This window comes from Phaethon lepturus, unplaced genomic scaffold (assembly GCF_000687285.1).
Source record: "Phaethon lepturus isolate BGI_N335 unplaced genomic scaffold, ASM68728v1 scaffold52366, whole genome shotgun sequence".
NCBI classification, from domain to species: Eukaryota; Metazoa; Chordata; class Aves; order Phaethontiformes; family Phaethontidae; genus Phaethon; species Phaethon lepturus.
This window is the reverse complement of record NW_010546513.1, coordinates 1-19,181: the sequence shown is the minus strand read 5'-3', so window position 1 is coordinate 19,181 and position 19,181 is coordinate 1. Positions and strand designations below refer to the sequence as shown.

The 19,181-nt window shown below is 38.5% G+C and overlaps 2 protein-coding genes across 2 annotated transcripts; one reads left to right on the top strand and one right to left on the bottom strand.

The window, feature by feature from the left end:
• Positions 1-455: 455 nt before the first annotated feature.
• On the top strand, positions 456-9,902 carry POLI (polymerase (DNA directed) iota; the record flags this gene model as incomplete). The annotated part of the gene is made up of 9 exons (XM_010289314.1): positions 456-581; positions 1,305-1,469; positions 2,254-2,406; positions 3,425-3,661; positions 4,360-4,538; positions 4,818-4,909; positions 6,403-6,536; positions 7,803-8,005; positions 9,078-9,902. Coding segments are annotated over 9 exons (2,114 nt in total), but the record flags the coding sequence as incomplete, so codon positions are not given.
• A 1,168-nt stretch (positions 9,903-11,070) lies between these two features.
• Positions 11,071-18,255, bottom strand: STARD6 (StAR-related lipid transfer (START) domain containing 6). The gene is made up of 6 exons (XM_010289313.1): positions 18,166-18,255; positions 17,987-18,036; positions 14,820-14,946; positions 12,739-12,856; positions 11,554-11,647; positions 11,071-11,224 (listed from the first exon to the last, which is right to left on the bottom strand). Exons 1-6 carry the CDS (start codon positions 18,253-18,255, stop codon positions 11,071-11,073), a joined length of 633 nt encoding a protein of 210 aa, XP_010287615.1.
• Between the last annotated feature and the right edge of the window lie 926 nt (positions 18,256-19,181).

Here is a 19,181-nt window from a genome sequence, read left to right as displayed (position 1 = left end):
TTTTTAATTTGGCGGGCTTGTTTTCATAGCAGGGGCTGCTGTTTGTTGGGTGGTGATTTACCGTCTGCATTGGCATCCCCTGGGAAAGGCAGATACCTGATAGAGCTATCTTAGCGGAGTTAAAGATATTTTACAGAAATATATTAAAAAGAAGTTTCGGTGTTCTGCTGTGAAAGGGTTTTGTATCAGTAAAGCGATGTTCTAAAATAGTTCAGTGAAAAACAAATACAATTGACCCTTCGAAAACAGGAGTGTTTCGTAGTAAGCCGAGTTGCTATGGGTGACTTACACTCATAAGTAATCCTAGAATTAATGCAGTGCTAGTATAAAACTTGTAAATTTTATATTCTTCTTGTAATACCTGTTTATTAGTATGGATTAATTTTTTAAAAAATTGTTACATCACATATAAGGTGGCTAGTAATTTTTAATCTGTTCATTTACTTTCCTCGCAGCAGGCCACAGCAAGTCTGCATCAGCAAGAAGCACAGCAAGCAGAGTGGTAGTGCACGTTGACTTGGACTGCTTTTATGCACAAGTAGAAATGATCCGTAATCCTGAATTAAGAGACAAGCCTTTAGGTATGAGTTACTTTGCTGTTAATTTGGGGATTATGTGTATTCAGGCAGAAGAAACTAAGGACATGAATAAACGAAGGACGTGCCTGTGGAGATACAGGCAGGCACACTGGAGCTGTAACCACATCCAGAGTGAGCAAGGTGCAGTCTAGACTCCATGTAGTTGTGACTACAAGAGTAATAAATCCTTTTGAGCACAAGTACAGGCACTCGCCGACATGTCTGAGCAGTCCTGGGGACTCAAGCTGGTTTGTAATGTACGTGGGCACAGAGAGGGTTGAGCTCCACCGATGAGCCTGAGCCTTTTGACACAGTCATGCTTAAAGCATGCTTTATTCCATTCAAAAGTTAAGAATGAACGCGAGGCAGTCAGTAGCGTCTACCATCAGGGGAGAAAGTACAGCATAAAATGACTGTTGCATAAAGAGCACTTTCACGGGTAAGATTGCCTGAAAAGGCCCCAAATTAAGAGCAGTGTTACAATGGGAAAAATACCTGTACCGTTTTATAACGTTCTCACCATCCAGTAATCTAAATCAAGAGATCTGTTCTTCTCATAGGCTTGTAAAATGAGACTGTTTTGTTGGTTTGTTGGCTTGTTCTGTGATGTTGCATTCTGATCAAAGCACACGCTTCGCAGTCTTTGTAGTGGCACGAAAGTACTGCGGTCTTCTGTGAAGTACCGAGAAACCTAAACTTTAAAAAACATTTAACCTTTATTTTTAGGTGTACAACAGAAATACCTCGTAGTTACCTGTAACTACGAAGCCAGAAAACTTGGAGTGAAGAAACTGATGTCTGTCAAGGACGCTAAAGAGAAGTGTCCTCAGCTGATACTGGTTAATGGAGAAGATCTAACTCCGTACAGGGAAATGTCATACAAGGTGACAGGTACAAAATTAACAATTTTTCAGTAGAGGACAAACACTTTCTGTTAAACTCTGTGTGCACGTGCAATAGCATATAACATTTTCCTGCTCTAAAAGTTCTTATTAGAATGAGCCTCATGCCATGCTGATAATACTTCCAGTCATATAGTGTCAGTATTTCATAAAATAAGCTATTAGACTTGGTTGCAATCTGGGTCAGGCGCTATAAATGTATCATACTGATGTTATATGGGATCTGTATGCTATGTTAGGATCACGCCCATGTAGTTCTTTAGGAACAATTTTTGTTACTTACATACCGACTGTGGTAATTTATTTCCAAATGTGAAGTGATGGGGGACAGAACACTGAAGGCTTCGAGTAGGTGAACTTGTCCAGTATCTCTTAATTAAATGATATGCCAGCATTGTCATTGATTACTGCTTTTATCATTAGCAGTGTTAGCAGTAATAACTTAAAAGTGAAAGCCCACGTAGCTGGGAACCAGATTTCCTTTGGAGAAAGTACTGCAAAGGTTAAGAACTACAATTTCAAAAAGAAGCGAGGAAAGAAAGAAGAGATTTAGGGAGAAGAAAAGTAGATGATGGAGGTAGTTGTGGGATGAAGAAATACTCCTTCACCTTTGCTAAAATAAGTGCCTTATTTTATCTGGAAGAGAACACGGTTTCTCTTTGTGCCAGCATGCTACTTGAATGCATGGGAAGTCAGCTGTGGATTGATGCAGACATGAAAACCTCAGAGTATTAGTTGTGTGCGTATTATCCTTGGGTATCTTTTCCTCCTAGAGTTGTTGGGGGAATTTTGTCCACTGGTGGAAAGGCTTGGGTTTGATGAAAATTTTGTGGATATCACAGAGATTGTAGAGAAAAGACTAAACCAGCTACAGCAAAGTGGATGTTCCAGAGTCTGTGTGTCTGGCCATGTGTACAACCACCAAGGTGAGGTAAACATTCTTCATGTCGAAAAATAGAGTAAATATTTGTAAAGTTCAGTACAAAGTATCTGACTGCTTCTAAGTATTGCCCAGAGATGAACAGGTGGAAACTTGTATTGCGCTGTGCTTGGTTTCTGTATTTGAGAGCACATATATCACAAATGTTAATCAGTGTTCTAATTAGATGGTACAAAAAATAAATCTGTGTGGTAGATAATTGTACATGTACAATGATTTGGGAGAACAGATTTTCCGTGTCCTTTTTTTTTTTTTCTTTAAAGTAGTTTTACTGTAGTAAGACATAGAATTTTGTTTGAGCTTGAATGTTATTGTCATTTGGCAAAATTAAATGAGTTGTTTAGTTTTTGAATGAATGAAAAACAAAAAATGGAGTAAATTTTTGCTACAGCCATTAGGTCAGGAGACTTGCTGAGACTGAAGTAGCTAACTGACCTGCTTTGTACATCGTTGAATGTGAATCCAATATACCCAAACTCATTTCATGCACTAGGAAGGAAAGCAGTTGTGTTTTTTTCCTGGACTTTGAGTTATCGCAATAGCTTTGAATATGGTTTGGAGAGGAGGGAAATGCCTGAATAGTCCTTTTCCCCTTGTGTGACATTTGCATGTGCGTAATAATTAGGCTTAGGTGCAAGGCAGCCCTCTAAATTAAAGATTTTTAAATCTCTACTTCGGTTACAGTGGTCCAAGAATCCGTGCTACTTAACACTTTTCTTGGACATCTATTAATATATTTTACATTTAAAATACTCCCTAAACATTATGCTTCCTGGACGGTATGCCCCTGGCTTTAGACAGTAGCAGTCTCCCTTTTACCAGTGTTCTTGGGAGACAGGAGTGAGGTTAAACTTGGATACAGAAGCCATGGCAATACCACTTGACCCGCGAGACCATACTTTCTTGTACTGCTTTAATACAATGTAAAAAATACCTAAATCTTACTAGAGAATTAGCTAACTAGGTGACTGTCTACATACTGAACACTTTCTTTTTCTTTGCAGCTATCAATTTGCACAATACAACGCACGTACGGCTAGTTATTGGATCTCAGGTTGCAGAAGAGTTCAGGGAAGCCATACGTGCAAGACTGGGCCTCACAGGGTGTGCAGGCGTGGCCTCTAACAAATTACTGTCTAAACTAGTATCTAGCACCTTTAAACCAAATCAGCAGACAGTGCTTCTGCCTGAAAGCTGTCAAGATCTAATACGCAGCCTTGATCGCATCCAAAAAGTGCCTGGTAAGCGTGGTACTATGAACATAGATGGAAAGCATATTGACAACTCTTAAGATGATAAGAAAAAATACTGCAGAAAATATAGCTGAAATAATTTTAAAATCTAGTCCTCACAAGCAGGCAAGGGGGAGTGTGGAGGTGTGTGTTTGAGGTGCTTTCTTTTTTTCATAAGCTGCATGAGTTTTGCTTAGCAGAAGGAATGAAAGGACTTCGGTTTTCTTAATTTTCCATCGTGACATTAATGTGTTGCAGCATTTTACAAGATACGTTCAAAAATACTAAAATCTCAGTTTATTTTTATTAAAGCCCAAACATTGTGGTTGATACTAAGTTTTTAAAAAAGTTTGTATTTAATTTGCTGACTGGAAACCTACTAACAGTTATTAAAACAGTCTATTGGAGCCTAATAGAATACTTTGAGGAAGTACTTTTCCTAATTGTTCTACACTGACACTGTGCTGTTGGCCAGGAAGCATTGAGGCAGGCTACAGACACAGGCAGACCTCTGCTTTGTCCCACTATGGCTTTTCTAATGGCAGATTCTAAAACTCAAATGGAAACTCGCCAAAAATGCTGCTGAAAAGACTGCATTGCAGTCGTGAAAGTAGCTGGCAGTACTATGTGGGTGGGCATTTCATATATAGATAGATTTATATATATTTTTTCGCTTTCTGTGTATTTTTAATACATGTTTTATTTAGGCATTGGCTATAAAACTACCAAACGTCTTGAAACGCTGGGTGTTAGGAACGTGTGTGATCTCCAAGTGTTTCCGTCTGCTGTGTTAGAGAAAGAACTAGGTCTTTCTATCGCTCAGCGTATCCAAAAACTCAGCTACGGAGAAGATGACTCCCCTGTGACTCCATCAGGCCCTCCTCAGGTACAAGTATTGTTCTGAAGTACTTTATAAAGAGCAAAAAAATTGCTTTTAGTTTTATACAGCTTTGCCAGACTAACCAGTATTATGCATTTTTGTATGTATTCCCTAGTACAACTCAAAATTAATGTATAATTCTCCTGAAAAACAGCTGAGCTCTGAGTGTCAAAGATACCTTGGAGTTAATTCTACACACTTAATTGTGATACTTTTTTTCCTCTTCAGAATTCTAGAGTAAATATAAAACTCAAAGTCCTAATGTGGGGTGTTTTTTTTTTTCAGTCCTTTAGTGATGAAGATTCCTTTAAAAAATGTTCATCAGAAGTAGAAGTTAAAGAGAAAATTGAAGAACTGCTTCCTAACCTATTAGACAGGTGACTGTCTTCAGTAGCTCTTTTTGATGACTGAAATTGTAACCTGAAGGGACTTGGAGCATATGTTAGGTTTGTCTCATACTCTGCATTTCTTCTCTCAGCAGAATGCATTTGTAGGAACATTGTCTACCTCTCCAACTTCCCCTTTTTTCTCACTTCATGGATTGTCCTGCTGTATTGCTCCCCTTGTGCCCCCAGGCTGGCTGCCAGTCCTTCCATTCCTATGCAGCTTCTGATAAAGATCTTCACATATTCCACCTGCTGATCCTTCTCTGTTGCTTTGGTTGTGCATCACAGTATTTAGGGCATCTTCACTAATCTCTGTGAAGGACCCTAGGTTTTCTTTCTCTTTCCGTAAGTGACTTTCTCTACTTTCAGACCCTTGCTGCTCACCATTTCTGCATGTCTGCTACTCCACAGCTTATTCTTCTGTCAGTCTGAAAGAACATTTTAATTTCTTCCTCTGTCCCTTGCACTGTGAATCCAGGCAGTATCCCAGCCCAAGATACTTGACAAGAACACCAGTATAGCAGGAGGATGCATTTACTCATGTCTTGGCTGGTGTGACTTTCCTATCTTCCCATTCCATCCTGTGACTCTATTTAAAACAAATTAATAAAAAGGGCTAATATTCCAGCAGCACTGAACTCTGTTTCCTGTTCTGCCATGCTTCAATTTCTTCTGATTTTTTGAAACCCTCTTTGCAACAGTCCTGAATAGCCTTTGTGTTCCCCATTAGTTCTTGATTTTTATTTTTTTTGTCTCTAAATACTGTAATATTCTTTGCATGCTTCTCCAAGCCCTAAAATAATCTACAAGTCCTAAAGGTTTTCTGTGTCCACTTCTATGCAAGTCACACAAAAGATATATCCATTTTAGTTATATTGATATTGTGGGCAAGGAGCCTTTTATCTGCACCTCAGCCATTACTCGGTATTCGCAACATCGGAAGTGAGGCTGTTTGTCCTATCTAGTTTACAACAAGCGGAACTGAGAAATTTTTTGTAAGGAAAAATCCCCCCCATGCCTTTTGGAGGGAGAAAGAAACAATTACATACTTTGTTTCTTACCCTTCATCCAAAAGGCAGCTAACCTTTTGCTGCTAAAGTGGGGATGTTTCCTCGAAAAGCAGAAAGAAAAGCTGAGGATTATACAGGGTATAACTGCAAAAACTAGACTACCCTCAGTGTACTAAATATTGAAAGGTGGCAGTATTGCAGACTGGCTCACTTAATTTTCACATTCACTCCAACTGAAGACTCTCAGAGTCAGTATTCACATTGTATTGAACTTCTAACTGATGGGTCATTAAGGGAACCAGCTGGGACCCAAAGTTCCCCCTATAATCAGTGGAGTAAAGCCAGAAGTTGGGAGAGACCTGTAATGCTTAATTTAAGTGATTTTGTAACCTAGATGCTGTGACAGTTTCCACAGACCCTCTGAAAAATACTCATCGTAATGTTTATTGCTTTGTGCACCTTAATGTTCCATAGAATATACAAAGATGGAAGACAACCACACACAGTAAGACTGACCATACGCCAGTTCTCCACAACTGATAAATGGTTTAATCGGGAAAGTCGTCAGTGTCCTATTCCACCTCATCTCATTCAGAAATTTGGAAGAGGTAAACTTAGAATTTTTGAAAGCATCAACTTTGTGTTGCTACCACCTAACTTCCTGTAAAATCCCATTACTTAATTTCAGAATAGTATTCCCTACATTTGGAAACATTTCCATTACTTGTAGTGGATGTATCTTGATGAGATAGGCTAAAAACATAGAACTTCACTGTAGGAATAACTTCTATGTTACTACCATGTTTTAACCCAGTCTGTCTGGATTCCTGGCAGTAAACTTCTTGGTGGGGTGGGGAAGGGTGACCGGGGGCTGCTTCCCAGATTAATAATCTGCTTTTCTAATAATTTGCTAACAGAAACTATTAGGGATTTGAATGACGTTCTCAATTTTATTATGTACTAAAATGTCTTTTTGATGTACCTCTGAAAATTAATAACACAAAGGCTCTCATCCTTCTCGGACTTAAGCTTTCCAACCAGCAATTGCAATTCATTTGACGTTTCATTCATTGACACTTCATTCTTGAGGTGAAGAAATAAATCTGAATGACTGTTGTATCAGCACACAGAATCACTGTTCCCTGAGTTCAATTCTGAATTACTTGTCATAGTCCTAGAGAAGCTTGAAATCTGTGTAAGCTTATCCCTTCAAAATTGCTACTGGACTTCTACATTGGAGGAGACTTAACAATTACTGTCAGCTCATAGAGTCACGCAAACTCCAATAAACCATATTGTTATTACAAATGTTGGGGTCATGTTATATGCCTCCATGGCCCTGTAAAGGCCCTATTTGGTAGAATTAGATCATCTTTTATATCTGTTCAGCTTGGCTTGTATTCTGTAATTCTTCTTTTCTAACCAAAGTACATACTATAAAGTAACCTTCACAGGTGTGAAATTAAGCATTTTTACTGGAGCTGGGGGGGGGCGGAAAAAAAGTGTTATTCAGTTCAAGACATACCTGACGGGGCAGAGCAAACATCTTAGCAACTATATTCAGAGGTTATTTTGGAAGCCTTTAGCAGTGTTTAGAGTTTAATACTTCAGGAATTCATGTTTTGAGATGAATAAAGGTTTCCTTAGTGTATATAGATGGAGTTATAAATATTCTCATATTGCTAAGAATAGGATTGTATTTTCAACTTCTTAGATTACGACTGGTCTCTTATTTTTGTGTACATGCAAAATACTGGAAGTTCAGAATGCAAAGTTAGAAGTCTGCCTTTGTACTTTGCTATTTAAATTAATCTTACTCAGTCAGTTACTTTTGATTACATGCATCACTTTTTTCCCAACTTGTCTTCTTTTAGAAAGCAGTAACATTATATCCCCGTTGGTTGATATACTAATGAAACTCTTTCGGAAGATGATAAATGTAGATCTACCATTTCATCTTACGCTTTTGAGTGTCTGTTTCTCCAACCTCAAAGATCTTCCTAGCAGCAAGAAAGGATCAATTGGTTTCTATCTAAAGCAGACGTCACCACCATCAGGCTCTGGTAAACGTGTCTGGGTAAGGTGAAAGATACTGAAAACTATCTACAGATAAGAAAGTTCTGAGATGTTTCTGTCTTTGTTATATAGATTTAAACCTTAACCGCTTTGGAACTTTTAGGATCACAAGTTTTATTCACCTGGTAAAAATGAAGATTTATTTGCAGTCTTCTGAGCAGGTGTTAACTTTTTTGCTTTCTTTCATTAGATAGACGGCTTACAAGAGGTTTAATGCTATCCTCAACGGGACAACCAGCTAGGTTATCAAGTCCCTTAACTGAAGAGAACAGATTTCACTAAGGGAGAAATCCAAACTTAGGTATTCTAAAAAAGTAATTGCCAAATTTGGCTGTTCATTCCAGTAAGGTCTGCCCTTTATTTAGCGTTTGTGAAACAACAGGCCACTTACTCACATATTGTCATACTGAAGCATCTCTTACCTTTAAGGAGCTTTTATTAAGATACTTTCACAGTGATGATTTACCTTCCTATGCATTCTTAAATCTCCCTGTTCAGACAAGAAATTAATCAATTCTGTATTGGCTTCTGCTCTAGTGAGCTTCTAATTCCTGCTCAGAATTGAACAAATCTCCTACTTCCCAACTGCATATGCTAGACAGTATAGGAGCTATCTGTTGAAACGCTGCTAAGTATTTCCACAAGACGTTTTCCGTACATCATACAAAAACACTGAGTAACTTCAAAGTTATGCTGTGTAACAGAATTTACTGTTTCTGTCTGGACATAGCAATTTTGCATATTGATAAGTCTGTTTCTCAACTGCTCAGGAGTATGATGGATTACATCATACTGTGTACTCTAAAGCTCCACAGAGTTTTAAAGCAATGAAATGTAACTTCAAGGTCTTTGCTACTTTAAAATAAGAAAAGGATTCCTACATGTATGTACTTTTTTTAAGGTCTGTGTTTGAAAATAAGATTTAAAAAAACTACTACAGATCATTAGGAAGAAAAAAAACTACTGTCTGTTAAGGAGTAATTTGAAGAACTTGCTGTTAGTAAAATAGAGCTTGGTCACTGGTAGATTACACAGAACATACTTAATGCTTTTATGTACGTTTTTTGCCACAGGCAGTGGAAGATGTCTCACAAGGTGAGGGAAGTGCTTATTGGAACCAGGACTGCAATAGAACTGGAACTACAAAAACTAGGAAATGTTCAGAGGAAAAGCAAAGCAATATAAAAAAAGCAGGAATATCCGACTTCGCCATTCATTTGTCCTCTGCTGCCATTGACCAGGAAGTCTTCAGGGAACTTCCAGAAGATATTAAAAGAGAAATTATTTCTGAAAAAACAGAAGTGATCCCTATTGAGACTGTTTTGGGTCAGTCATCAGTATGTTCTGCAGAAGAGGTACACAGCACTTCCCCAAATTCTAAGGGACTAAACAGTGATACACACGCTGCAGGGTGCAGTATACATCTCACATCAGCTCACAAAGCTGCAGCTGTTCTGGCAGACAGCTCCAGGGCCAGTTGTTCTTACGAGTGTCCTAGAAGTGCACTGACAAGCAGCAGTATGGAAGAACAACCTACTGACTCTCTGAACTTCAGAGGGAGAGCTTGGTCATCTCTGGAAGCTGGAACCAGTCAAACTGTTCTGCATGTCCCTGTCTTGGATAAAGATAAGCAGGCCTTCGAAACAACTTCTGAGGATAAAGCTTACAGTAGGCAAGCAGGAATTGTATTTCCTCCTAATGTTGACACAAAGACTTTTTATGAACTACCTGAAGATGTGCAAAAAGAACTACTAGCTGAATGGAAGAATCATGAACCTGTGTCCAAAACTTCTATGGATAAACCCCCTGAAAAGCCTAAAACAAATAAAGGAAGAAGGAATACGGCACCATCTTTATCACAGTCTAACAGTTTGCTAAGATATTTTAAACCACAGTGAAACATTTTTTGTAATACTGACGCTGTAAGAATCAGCACTTGAAGGCACTTTAGTTATGAAAAGTTTACTGTAAATTGTAAAGATGTGAATATTGAAAATATATTTTGAGAACTTTTGACATAAAACCTGCTGGTGACTCTGTTTAAGTAGTAATTGGTCTGTCTTATTTTTCTTTCTTATAAATTGACATTTATATGATCAATCTTCAGTTGTCCTAAAAATATTATAGCATACAAATATATTTTAGTATTCGCTATTAATACCTTAACACCCTGACTAGGGTGAAAGAATTTTTACTTTAATTTTAATTGAGTTATACTATGTATGCAGTTAATTGTTTCTAACGACTTGGGAGGGGATTGAGCAGAGAAGAGGAAAGCAATTTTCATGCTATTCTTTAATTTGCACCACTGTTTGTTATTTGTAATGGAAATCGCTATTCACATGGCTATCACTATTTCTTGCAGTTAACTCTTAACTGGAGGTACTAGAAATACTAAAGGGCAATGGGAAACATTACTTCCAAATGAATGATATCACCAGCTTTGTCTGGAAGTTAATCAGCATATAAAAATTGTTTAGGTTTGGCACTCAGGATTCAGAAAATGACAAAAAACTCTGTGTAGAAAGAGCAGCTTTTAATGAAATGCTATATACAAATTCATTAGGCTTTTCTTCAAATATTTAATTCTAAAACAGTGAAATAGTTGCTAATTACACTTGCACTCTTATAGTTAATAAACATGTTTGAAGGCTCTAGTACAACAAGATGTTTGCTTGTTTCAGTCAAGAGTACATAATTGAGGTAAGAATTTATCAGTCTGTTTAAAGCTATGGAAAAATATGACTACTGTATTTCAACATTACTATAATTTATATTGCCAGATTTTCACATGTGTATATATATACAGTCTCTGCGTATAAAGTGCAAAAAATACTACAAAAGATCACCTGATGACATTGAAAGCGACATCCTGTACTTTGATGGCACTTCAGTGTAAATTCTTGCATCATTCCCAAGAACAGAGAAAACCAGCATTCACCATTTTAACAGTTAATAACACCTTTATACATTTCCACATAAACGACTATTAAAATAAACTTCATCATCTACTTTAAAAATTAAAATATGCATGTGGCTTAAGCGCTTATTATTTTCCACTTACATTTAATTATGGTCTTTCAAGCCTTTCAGTCCAGCTCTTGTGTCAGTGATTAAGTTTATGAGAGTAGTAGGTAATGCTGTCTCCACTACAGAACCTGGAAGCATTCCTCCTAGTTCGGGCTGAATAAATACAACTAGCTTGGAATGCTCTGGATTCCTGTGATGAAAAGGAGCAAAATCCTTCAGTTAACACTTATTACTCTTGCTATGAAACTTACTGAGATGTTTACAATTTATAGTTCATCTCTGGTGAAATTACTAATAAGGAAAAGCAGAGGATGTATAAAAGTTTCAATTGTTTCAAAAGATAGTCCGAGTCACAAAACTGGTCTGCACAAAACTCTAAGGTTTCCCCAGAATAAAACTGTCTAAACAAAATTAAAAAAAAAAAAAAAAAGCTGTGTCATTCTGTAAATGTTAGGCTTTGTATGCAGAAGAAAACTGAGTAAGCAAAGACGCTAATGTTAGGGGGTTTTAAATACTTACTCAGGCAAAGGTGAACACACATATCCACAGGGATTGTTATAGCCTCGGACACAAGAGGGAGTTGGAGGGCAGTTGGAGTATTCCACACTAATAGCTGTAAGTCACCATACAGAAAAAGCAACATCAAAATAATTATGTTTATGTATGCCAATCATACGTCTCTAAAAATACCTTTTTAAAAACAAACTACACCAACTAGGACAGTACAAAATCTTGCAATATGGTCACTAATGTGTTCAGTAATTCCATTCTGTACACCGAACACCTAAAGGACATCAAATATTTGTGCATGTAATTCAATAAATGTAAAAGTTTCTATAGAAGTTTGGGCAGGTATACCCAAAAGTATTATCCTTGAGACATGATTACACATACCTAAGTGTTGAGGTGTGGCTTAGTTCTGGACAGAGAAGTCAGTTTGTCAGCAGATGTCACTAATTAGTAAAAGGCAATTGCAGAGAAGACGAGGAAACTGCTGCATACATGCACAGTAGTAATTGGGAGAGGTGGTTTTGTTTAGTTATCCACTACTTTTGCAAAGTACTGTAAGAGTATGGCTTGAAAAAAACTGATAGGTCAGTAAAGTTCCAAGATGAAACATGCTGTTCTCTGCCATGTACCAAGATCCACACAAAGGAAAAAGATGAGCACAGAAATGAAGAGGCAGTGAGAGATTCTCTTGGCTGGCCATATAGTTGTAATATTAATCATTTTCTGTTTTGTGTAAGTTTACAAAGCCAAACAGAGGATCAAAGATGGAACAAATTAATAAGTTTGCTTTGAAAATAGCACATTAGGCAAGTAGCATTTGGTAAGGAAGCCACCTAAGTACAGGAAAGTGTTATTGAATAAACACTGAATTTATAGAGTAAAATAATGAATTCTAGCTTCCTCATACTGCTACATTTTTTTCAATTTTTCAAATATAGGCGTAATAGGAGACTAAACACCACAGTACTTCAGCTGAAAATCTATTTTGATAGTTTCAGGATTTAAAAAAAACCAACAAACCAGCTTTGTTTTGGGGATAAATGGGAAGGGACTGTTAACATCAGTAAGAACACACATGGAGCAAGATACTCTATACTGTGATTAGGCTGCAGAACTTATTCTACAGCCATTCACTTTAGGATTTCCAGAATGCAGCCAAAATATGAAAACATGCAGTAGTTACATGCAACTTACAGTTAGTTGTAAGGATATCACCAGGATATGGTTTAACATGCAGCAGGTCAACAAAATCTCTTGATGAAATCAGTCCCATGCCATAACTGTGTGTTACACTGTGGTATATACCAGTGTCCTACAAGTAAGTAAAAGTAACTTTTTAATTAGCATGCAAGCAGCTAAGTTTTATTTAATTGGCAAAGCAGCATTACATGTTGAATAATGAGAACGTGGCAAAAATGGATTCCTGTTTTCAGCATAAGATGACAGTTCTCACATATAGTTAGGGCTGAACTAACATGACAGCCATGAAATGCATCCTCCAGTAACACAGGGTAGGGATTCATTGCCTTTCCCTGTGGCCTAGATTTGAGGCAGGAGTACAGTTTCTGTGTGGAAAAACTCAGAATGTGCACATGTAATATCCATGTTTAGTGGAGCTAGAATGTCTATTTGCATTAAAATACACATGCACATTGTGTTTTAGGATAAAGATGTATAATCTGTCAAACTACATCAGTTCCAAAAAAAGCAAAGAAGGTATGGTTGGACATACCACTACATCATAACATCTGACAAACTCTTGCAGATCCAGGCAGAGACAGAGGTTCAGGGAAGACAAAAAGGGGAGGATTTCCCCCCCCCCAGTTTAGGGAATACTTTTATACACTTCAGTCATGTGTAATATGTTCCGAGATCTCTCTCCATCATCCATACACAGGGCCATCTCTCTCAAGTGGATAGAATCATAGAATCACTAAGGTTGGAAAAGAACTCTAAGATCATCAAGTCCAACCGTCAATCCAACACCACCATGCCCACTAAACCATGTCCCAAAGTGCCACGTCTACGTGGTTTTTGAAAGACTCCAGTGATGGTGACTCCCCCCCCTCCCTGGGTGTGGTCAGCCTGTTCCAATGCCTGACCACTCTCTCAGCAAAGAAATTTTTCCAATATACAGTCTAAACCTCCCCAGCACAACTTGAGGTCATTTCCTCTCGTCCTATCACTGGTTACTTGGGAGAAGAGACCGGCACCCACCTCACCACAACCCCCTTTCAGGTAGTTGTAGAGAGCAACAAGGTTTCCCCTCAGCCTCCTCTTCTCCAGACTGAACAACCCCAGTTCCCTCAGATGGTCCTTGTAAGACTTGCTCTCTAGACCCCTCACCAGCTTTGTTGCCCTTCTCTGGACACACTCCAGCAACTCAATGTCCTTCCTGTAGTGAGGGGCCCAAAACTGAACACAGGATTCAAGGTGCAGCCTCACCAGTGCCAAGTACAGGGGCACAATCACCTCCCTACTCCTGCTGGCCACACTATTGCTGTTGGCCTTCTTGGCCACCTGGGCACACTGCTGGCTCATGTTCAGCTGGCTGCCAACCAGCACCCCCACGTCCTTTTCCACTGGGCAGCTCTCCAGCCACTCCTCCCCAATCCTGTAGTGTTGTGTGAGGTTGCTGTGACCAAAGTGCAGGACCCGGCACTTGGCCTTATTAAATCCCATACAACTGACCTCTGCCCATCGATCCAGCCTGTCCAGATCCCTCTGCAGAGCTCTCCTGCCCTCCAGCAGATCAACACTCCTTGTTAGATCAAAGCCAGCTAACACAGAGCTGATAGTCTCCATAGGAATTCTGAGTTCTGGGTTTCCAGAATGCCTGAGACAAAGCCCCAAGCAAGTGGAATTCAGAACATACAGTATTTCACAGCACTAGTACAGCATCAATTCAATCTCTACGCTGCCCTTGACTTTGGTGATACTTTTGTGTAAACCATACTCACTGTGAGAGGGGAGCTTTGCCTACATTTTGTTGTCAGTGTGTCTCACCGTACTCTCAATGGAGACTTCTTGTTGTTTTCCATGGACTGAATTCTTGGCATGCTTGAGGACATTTATTTCACTATAAATATTTAACTCCTAAGGGGAGGGACACATTTCATACCCATTTCACATAAGCAGCAGGTTTAGAAGTGTTTATCAACCCAGAATGTATTTCATACTGAGAGCTGTCTTTGTCCCAGTAGAGCTATTTTTAGTCACCACAATTCATGCAGAAAGACTTAACATAAAATTTTTGTATTAAATTATCATATTACCTGGTCAATCCTTTCCAACAGCTTGTAGGACTGTAATGCTTTGTCCCATTTGTTTCGATATTCAGGAAGATACATAAAAGGAATAATTTTACTAGGGACTTCCGTAATTATCCCTTCTCCACGGTATCTAGATTGTGCAAAACCAAATACTGAATTCACCTTTATGAACTGGAAAAATAAGTTATACAGTAATAAGCATCTAGCAGTTGGGGATGCCAGGTTATAATGAGGTAAAGCACACGAATATGATTGCACTTGATGGATTGATTAAAATTCAAGTAGTAATAAAAATTATTATTCAGTAACTGATTCTTGAGACCATTACATTCTTGACACCACACATTTTAAATGAATTATTTGTGAGCTATTAGATAGGAACCTGCTAATTTAAGTATATGCAATTCATCTATTAATTTTGTTTTTCTATATAGATATTGTCAGCCCATCTGACACTGATTGCAAATCTCCCTATTTATGAACTTGCACGTTCTGGCATTTCTCCAACTTTTGCTCATAATCTTCAGCGGAGTTCAAGGCAAAGTTCACAGAGGGGAAGAGGAACCTCTCACATGGAAACAGGAAACTCCTGTCATGCTTGGAACTGCTCACTAATACTGATAGTTCTCACACCTAGTTCCTGGAGAAACAGTGAATCATTACGGTCAGCACTTGCAGACAGCAACTGAATGCAAAGGTAAAGGATGCTGCGTGACAACAGATGAGCTCAAAGGAGACTACGTTTGCAAACAACTTAAGAAATCAGATTTACAGACCCTCGTGATGCACAAGTATAAGTCAGAAAGAGCAAAGATAGCCAAGTTCAGACCCAAACACAGAGGCCTTATAAAACCATAGATCTGTTTCTTCACTCTGCAGAAACTCTTGTCACCAATTATTGCCTTGGAGTGAGAGCAGTGTAGGCATATGTGACTACTCCAGAAACTCACTTCTCCACTAACTACAACAGGTCCAATGGTGATAGAAAACGTTTTAATACCTACTCAAAAACAGTGAACATAAGCTGTGGCAGGAACAGTTAAAACCAGCATATTAATATTTGGATACACCCCTTATTTCCATAAGTCCCATGAACTTATGTTTACCAATCTCCTAAGCAGCTTTCGCCTGCATCCTGCAGTATCTTCTTGCCTAAGCTCAGTGTGAGGTGTTAATCAAGAGGACTTCATCTAGGCAATGTTTCTGAAAGACACAATTGCTAGAATAAAAGAAAGGGCACACTTGTGAAAAATCTCAATTTCCAGATTTTACAGTGGATTGAGAACACTGAAAAAAGAGGAAGTAAGCCTGGTAATGACTGCTTAGTGAGACCACGTAGTCTCACTACCTTAGACAAACCGAAATACATACCTCATTGTCTTTCTTGAGCTCAGGTGACATAATTCTAAATGAAATCCTATTCAGCCTTGAAAAATCACCTTAATGCTTCCCTGAACTCTACTGAAAATATTTCACCTGACTGAAGCAAGGATCTCTATTACTTTTCACTACCAGATCCCATACTGATTTCTTTTAGCAAGTAAAGCAAACTGTTAATACTCGTGCCAATTAAAAAAGACACTGGTATTTGTCATATGCGGTTAATAAATATTCAATGTCAAACTGAAAATGGGAACAGCTATACTTTTGGTCCTAGAAACAGCTAGTATTCCTTCACAAAAGACACACTAGGCACCAGTACTGCTTGTTAATGTGACAAAGATTTGTACAAAAAGAAATGAATGAGAGATTCTGTCTCACTGTACCAAATGACAGAAAGCACGGTTATGCTTCTCCTAACTGCAGAGGACTTGCTATACACTGAATATAACTGAATATGGCTTCATGCCTGATTGCGACTAGAGTGTATCTTTTTTTCCCTCCACAGAAAGAAGTCATGCACATTCTTTTGAATTCTAAGCAACCAGACTCCCACTCCTTCACATCCACCTGTATTGAAATAAGATCTGAAATACAATAATAATGCCACATACAAAGTATGCAAACTCTTACTAAGATAACAGTACTTTTAATATATTCTAATTATTACAGCTATCTTTCATTATAATACTGTAATTATTCTGTAATACTAGTGATATAGCATTGTCTTCTGCAATTAATACCCTCTTAGCTCAAACCTTCAGAGATAATTAGAAAACCAAGCAAGACTTTTGCATTTAGAATACCACTAATCACAAACATCTCATCATACTGAGAATAAAAAATAATCAGATGCAAATTTTCTCTACTGCTTATCTGTCTAGATTGGCATTTAATACAATTTAATACCCATTAGGCATTGGAAAAAAAAGAAACAGAGAGAAGTTAAGGACATGTTGCAAGCATCCTCTTTTCCTCTGCTTTTGTACACTTATCTTCAGTGACATTTTTTTTCTTTCCCCTAGTTTAATGAGCTGAATCAGCTTGGTAACAATCAACTGAGTGCCACAGCCACCACAAATGAGAAGCAGGATTGCAGAACCAGGAGAGGGGTAGGGAAGAGGAGGGGAGGAATGCAAAGAGGAGAGCCAGCTCTATCAGTGACAGCAAGCTGTGAGATCAACTTAATCTGCCTTGCCTAACTCCACCCTTTGGGCCACATCTAGCTGCTTAACAACAGCATAGAATTCATTCTCAAGAGAAGGAAGGACAGATAAAGTTGCTGCTCCAGAGATTGTATGACCGTCTTATTCTCAGTACAGTTAATTCAGTTATGGGTGCCAGGAAGAAAAAGGTACAAAGGACAAATAAGGTAGAGCAAGAGCGTAAGCAAGTCTGCACACGTGAGTATCAGTCATTTCACAAGTATGAAGGGGTGAAAAGTAGTCCAGCTGGTACGATGTATGGCTCGAATAGAATATTCCACCAGGAATAATCACTGACTTCAGGCCAAAACTGTAGCTCCATATCTACTTATTCCATATTAGTAAGTGTTATATAGTATTTAATTTTCATAGCACATTTGAAAATTCCTCAAGAAATCCATCTCTTGTATTCCAGCCCTATTGCTGACCCAGTGTAACTACAGCGCCAAATCTTCTCTACAGCTAACAAAACTAAACACTTTCATGAAGGACAGAACATGTTTAACGTTTCCATTTCAATCTTGGGTGTCACTGTTCAAAAAAAGATGGTGTTATTCATTACAATGACAAAGTGTAAATACTTACATATTTCCTGCATACTCTTTTGAAGGCTTTGAAGAAACTGTAACATTTTTCTCAAAGTAGAAAAAGGAAAAATAAAAACTTAGCAGTTGATAAAGAGTCATCAACTAATTTTTAAAGGAAAACAGTTTTAAACACAATGTACTTAAGTTTATAAACAATATTAACTAGTATTTTCTTACTGAAACTTTTATCACTCTCCATCCTGAAGTATCTTGACTGTATGATAAAATTTTTTCTGAAACTTCATCCGTAATTTTCTTATAGTCCATTTATCTGTAAAGATTTAAAAGCAATTTGCTAGTATATGATAAAAGCATGCCTTAAAGAGCAAAAACCACAGGGCTCCTTCGTGTATTCTTCCCACAAGCTGTAGTATACGGTAACTGAGTATTTTTATCAAATTAACTTTCTATTCATCATATTCAAATTCAGAAGAAGATTATTTGAACAAAATTCTATAATTCACTTCCAGCCTGGGCTACTGAGAAGTAGCCGTTGGTGTTGATCCTGAGAATGACTTACAGCATCTAGTGAGACACACACTGTTCACTCCATACTAAATCCATCATTGCTCCACATTAAAGCTTCCCTTCCTTATACAGCTTATCGCCAGAGGTTCTGATTCTGACATGATTTGCTAAAGTCATCAGACTACTAGCCAACTTGGGTAGTTAAAACACATGAGGCTCAAACAATCAGAGAGAGATTTTTCTTGCATCAGAGCTTTGTACAACAATCATTATAGGCTGAGCTACTGTGGAAACTCTTTGGCAAGTGAGAGGCCTGGCTCCAGCGATTGTGCAGCAGCAAGTCTCATCCTGAACCGGCCTCCACCCAGCCCCTTCCAGCCCAACGCTGGCATCTCCTGCGTGCTGGAGCTCCCTACCTCCCCACCCATTTTTTAGGGAAAGTGTGCAGTAGCTCTCAGGTAGTTCTTTCTCATAAGAATCATCAACTGTGGTTCTCAGGCCAATAGAGTTGAACACTTCAGGACCAGTCTCTCACACAAAAGTTAACTCCATACCTAAACCTTTATGGGGCTGTCTAGTGTAACGGGTTGCACAGACTTTTGCAGAGCTACCTCAGTGACACCCTGCAGAATTCAGCCCAGTGCTCGGTTTGCGCCCCCGAAGGAGGGGCGCCCGGCTAGGGCTGTGGCAGGCACATCACGCACACTCGGCCTGGCGACGAACTA